We start from the raw sequence: 5,235 nt of genomic DNA on the forward strand, positions 1-5,235 counted from the left end.
GAGGTGGAGGGTGGGGGGGTGGGAACTGAACCCATACTTTCTGAGTCCCAGGTTACCACTGAACCCATTTGTATAGCCAACTCCCTCTCGTATTATACTTCCCAGGAGAGTGTGCATTTGTGCATAGTGAATGAACAGTGAGATGCAGTGGATTCATACCAGTAACCTAAGGTGCAGCAATCCTTACAGAATAACTTGATTTCAAATTTCTATTTTTGCACAATTGGCTGCAGCCTGCAAAGAATGTCTTTTTATAACACAAAGAGAACAGCCACAAAATCAAAACACTTGGTCCAATAACAAAGTCTAACTTCTGTACAAAGAAATGAATTGATACATTTTACTCTCAAGAATAATGAAAACCACTAATTAATCAAACAGGAACTGCCACCTTGCCATTCTGCAGAGATAGTTTAGGACGCGGGAAATTGAGATCAGCATTTGAATGCATGGAAGACTCAGGAGATTTTCACAACTCTTGTGAGGTAAGCGCAGTTGTATTCTTTTTCTTAGAATTACTTTTTTTTGTTGAAATAGAACTGTGTTTAATCATGTTAATAATCCTTTCTAGATCTTGACTTTATGAAGTGGCTAGTGATTCTGGGTGTCTGTTTTTGGTTACTGACTTCAGAAATCTTAGTGATTTTAGAAACCTTGGCCTTTCTCAGTTGAAGACAAATTTGTCAGGAAAGGTGAAATGGAGCATCTACTTCTCCCCCAGTTCTGTGTTTTTAGAGGTGGTACCAGGTTTTAATCGCTTTGGAAAAATCTGACTTTTCTCCAGTGTACACCCTGTGCCAAAGATTGGGGTCCTACAGGGTTGTCTGCCATTCCCTACCACATCCGTTTCATCCTTACCGCTCTGGCCTGGTACATGTTACCAATACACTGCCCGTTCTAACTAAGAGTATGTCTACACTGATATCTAGGGTTGACCTAAAGGTTGCTCTTCACTAGCTTGATCCGCCTATGCCATCTCTCCCCATCTGTCTCATCTTTCAGTCCACACCAAATTGCTCTCCACTTGTTGAGTGGACTCCTTCTAGGAATCAGTCTGAAGTCTCCTTATCCTTCCTTCTGTAGTTTTTTTTTTTTCCCCTCTTGTTCTGGGTTGGGGTATGTGCAGAAGGGCCAGAAGTAAGGAACAGGAAATTGTGGGATTGCTGCAGGAAGACTTCTGTGCTTAAAGCCTATACAGCTATACTGCTGAGATGCAAGTAGGAGCAAGGTTGATGTTCTGTTGGAAGTTCATGAGAACTTCTGAGCCAACCTGGATAACCACCAAGAGCCCTGCAATAGTTTACAGTGTAGGTCAGCATGGGCTTGGGACCAGCCTTAAAGTTGACCTTAACTAGTACATAGACCTACCATGAATATCTGAAACAGTGAGGTGAGATGATATGAGTTTACAGCCCACTAGATCTCATGCTCAAGAAGTTTTCATGGTAGTTCAGTCTATTTTTTTCTTGTTTTTGATTACTCTTTGATTTTATTACCTGACAGCCCTGTGGGCGTCAGGCTGGTTGTTGTACTGAAAGCAGGTGTAAAAGGCAGGTTTCTCTGACAGACCATTCACCGAGCGTAAATTTAGGAGGTAATTCCTGTGAAAGCTTCAGAGTCCATTCCTAACCTAGAACGTGTGCTCAGACCTGCTGGGCTGTGCTGATGGGGAGACCCCTGCAGGGTGTCCAGGGAGTCTGACAAGTAATGACAGCAGCTGACACTTAATTACTAGGGACCTACTGAATTTGTGATTTCATGGAAACTGCAAAATCTGCAATTGTCCATGAAATTGATGTAAAAAAACAACTTTATAAAAATAAAATGCTGGATCCCTAGTGGGAGCCAGTGACCCTTGCTGCTTGCAGCCTGCCTGGGAGGGGAAGGCACCAGCTGGCAGGGCAGCCAGCAGCCAAGATAGTGGCTACCCCCTCCAGGCCTCTCTACCAGTCAGTGGTGAGCAGGGCCAGATTAACACACAGGCAGACCAGGCATGTGCCTAGGGCCCTGTGCTGCTGCAAGGGGGAGTTGTCCTCTCTGCACCATCCACACTGCAAATGGCCCCATCCACTTCCCTTCTGCTCCCTCAGATGCCTGGAAGAGGGTGCCGCTATGTAAATACAGTCATGCTTCAATATTGATCCAGTTCTCATTGACTCACTGGCCAGCCAGGTGCACAATACAAAGCAAACAAGAAGGCTTATTTGCATAACCGTGTTGCATTTAATGACTATACAAGTAAAACAAACAAGTGAATCATCCCTTCACTTACTCCACGTTTCTCACCAATGAGCGAGTGAGAACCAGGTCTCACATCCCTGCAACAGCAGCACTAGAAGAACATGATGTACCTTGACTTTAGCAAGGCTTTTGATGTGGTCTCCCACAGCATACTTTAAACCAAGCTGAGGAAATATGGAATGGAAGAATGGAATGTAAGGTGGATAGAAAGCTGGCTGGATCATCAAGCTCAATAGGTAGTAATCAATGGCTTGAGGTCTAGTTGGCAGGTGGTATCTAGGTGAGTGCCCCAGGGGTCAGTTCTGGGTCCAGTTTTGTTCAAGATCTTCATTAACAATCTGGAAGATGGGATGGATTGCACCCTCAGTAGGTTCACAGATGGCGCCAAGCTTGTGGGGGGTGTAGTAGATATGTTGGTGGGTAAGGCTAGGATTCAGAGTGACCTAGACAGATTGGTGGATTGAGCCAAAAGAAATGCCATGAGGTTCAATAAGGACAAGTGCAAAATCCTGCGCTTAGGATGGAAGAATCCTATGCGCTGCTACAGGCTTAGGACCAATTGGCTAAGCAGCAGCTCTGCAGAAAAGGTACCTGGCGGTTACAGTGGACAATAAGCTGAACATGAGCCAACAATGTGCCCTTGTTGTGAAAAAGGCTAATGGCATATTGGGCTGCATTAGCAGAAGCATTGCCAGCAGATCGAGGGAAGTGATTATTTTGCACTGGTGAGGCTACATCTGGAGTAGTGTCCAGTTTTGTGCCCCCCCCCTCCCCAACTACAGAAAGAATGTGGACAAGTTGGAGAGAGTCCAGCAGAGGGCAGCAAAAATGGTTTTGGGGGCTGGGGGACATGACTTCTGAGGAGAGGCTGAGGGAACTGGGCTTATTTAGTCTGGAGGAGAGAAGACTGAGAGGGGATTTGATAGAAGCCTTTAACTCCCTGAAGTGGGGTTTCAAAAGAGGATGGAGCTGGGCTGTTCTCAGTGGTGGCACATGACAGAACAAGGAGCAATGGTCTCAAGTTGCAGCAAGGGAAGTTTAGGTTGGATATTAGGAAGAACTTTCTCCCTAGGAGGTGGTGAAGCACTGGAATGGGTTACTTAGAGAGGCTGTGGAATCTCCATCCTTGGAGGTTTTTAAGGCCCAGCTCAAAGCCTTGGCTGGGATGATCTAGTTGGGGCTGGTCCTGCTTTGAGCAGAGGTTGGACTAGATGACTTCCTGAGGTCCCTTCCAACCCTCATTTTCTATTATAGTGTTGTCAACTCCTTGTGATTTAATCATGACTCTGTAGACTCTGGGGGAAGGGGGGGTCTCCTCCCTTCCCCTTTCTTTTTTGTCCTCTTTATGGAAGGCAGGAAAATCTTGTAAATTTTCCCTGAATCATAATGCCTGCCTTCTCACATTTATGGCTGGCTGAGCTGAAGATAGCAAGATGGCCACTGCAGTCTACACCTGTAGAGATGAAGATGAAGGTAGGAGGCTGCCAACTTCTGGAGTGAGCTTGAAGCTGTGACCACAGACAAAGTGACTGCCATTGTTTCAGGTGGCTGGATGGTACATTGCTAGGTCATAGACTGTGAGAAGCAGACCCTGCCAAATGGGCAAAGGTGGGCACCCAGGGATGAGGGTTGTGGGGAACAGGAGTAGGCCAAGCAATGGGGGTGGAGGTAGAGGACACTGATTGGGAACTCTTTGACTTGAAGGGTATGAACAGGCTCCACTGAGCAGTCAGGGGAAGTGCAGTAGAAAAGGAAGCAGCCATGCTAACTGGGACTGACCTTGTGGGGGTATGAAAGCTGATGCAGGTACTGCTACTGGTACCTCAGCATTGCCCTGCAGTCATGCCACTCCAGCAAAACTGATGCAACGTTGTTTATTTTCATGGTTCCTTTGTATCTCTACAGGAACAGGTAACAATTATAACAGCTGTTGCTCATTCCTAAGCACCAACTCTCCCTTCCCTTTTGTAAATTAATCAGACATGCAGGTGATTGGACTCAGTGGACACATCTACACATGCTGTTATTGTGAAGTGCTCTGGAGTTTATTGCTCACGGGTAGAGCATTTGCACATGTGCCTGGGACCAGAGCATGTTGAACTGGCTGGCAGGGAGCCCCATGGGTCAGCCTGCCAGCCCAGGGCTGCTCTGACCCAACTCAGTGTGCTGCAGAGGGGCTGGCTGGGGCATGAGCGTGCTCCAGTGCAGATCTTGGCAGCAGGCAGCTCCTGCAGTGTAGCAGCCTCGTGCCCCAGCCAGCCCCGTCACCATCTACATATGTGTTTTGTCCTGTGTAACTACTCTGTTGTAGGAAAGATTTTCTGTCTGGCAGTACTATCCTACAGCACAGTAAATTAGTTCACTGTAGCCTAATAATGCTGCATGTGTAAATGGTGATGCTTTACAGCAGAGCTCATTAGTTGGTTCTGCAGTAAAGCGTCTTGTGTAGACACACCCAATGTGACCTTTTTTCAGTGTTGCTACCTCTTGCAAATTGCTCATGAGCAGGGATCTTGGTTTTCTTTGTTTAAAAATCCCAAATTCTCTGATTAAAATAACCCCCGCAATCTGTGGGGTTTTACTTTTCCCACAAAGAAAAAGAAATGACTCTCCCTTTCTTATAGGTATTAGTTAAACACAATGTTTTATTAATATATTTCCAATTTTAAAGTGGGCTGGAAGCCTATCAGTGCCTCATTCAATATAATAAAATAAATTCTAAATATCTATATACCTATATATTTTGGTGTTTGAATTTTGTTTTCTTATCATAGAAACTCAGAGCTCTCCCTGCCCCCTTTGCTCACCAGGATGCTGATCCAGCTCTGGCTGTGTCCCCTCCCTCCCCTCCCCCCGCTGCTTTGTGGTGTTGAGTAGCCTTGATATGCCAGTGCCCCCGCACTCCTGACCTGCAGCCCCTTAGCCCTGCTGGTGCCCTCTGCCCCCACTATAAGACTAAGTGAGTGGGTGTGGGGGGAACAGGGTGGGGGTGTG

The 5,235-nt window shown here is 46.4% G+C and overlaps 1 protein-coding gene across 1 annotated transcript in view; it reads left to right on the forward strand.

Moving 5' to 3' along the window:
- The window catches only part of ST3GAL4 (ST3 beta-galactoside alpha-2,3-sialyltransferase 4), a 211,609-nt gene that overhangs the window by 121,222 nt on the left and 85,152 nt on the right, over positions 1–5,235 (forward strand). The window contains exon 3 of the mRNA XM_019509055.1: positions 382–485. Coding sequence (XP_019364600.1) covers positions 450–485 — 36 coding nt within the window. The 5' untranslated portion in view covers positions 382–449. The remainder of the gene's footprint in view (positions 1–381; positions 486–5,235) is intronic.

The sequence above is a fragment of the Gavialis gangeticus genome, unplaced genomic scaffold (genome assembly GCF_001723915.1).
Source record: "Gavialis gangeticus isolate Ggan-Ray unplaced genomic scaffold, GavGan_comp1, whole genome shotgun sequence".
Lineage (NCBI taxonomy): Eukaryota > Metazoa > Chordata > Crocodylia > Gavialidae > Gavialis > Gavialis gangeticus.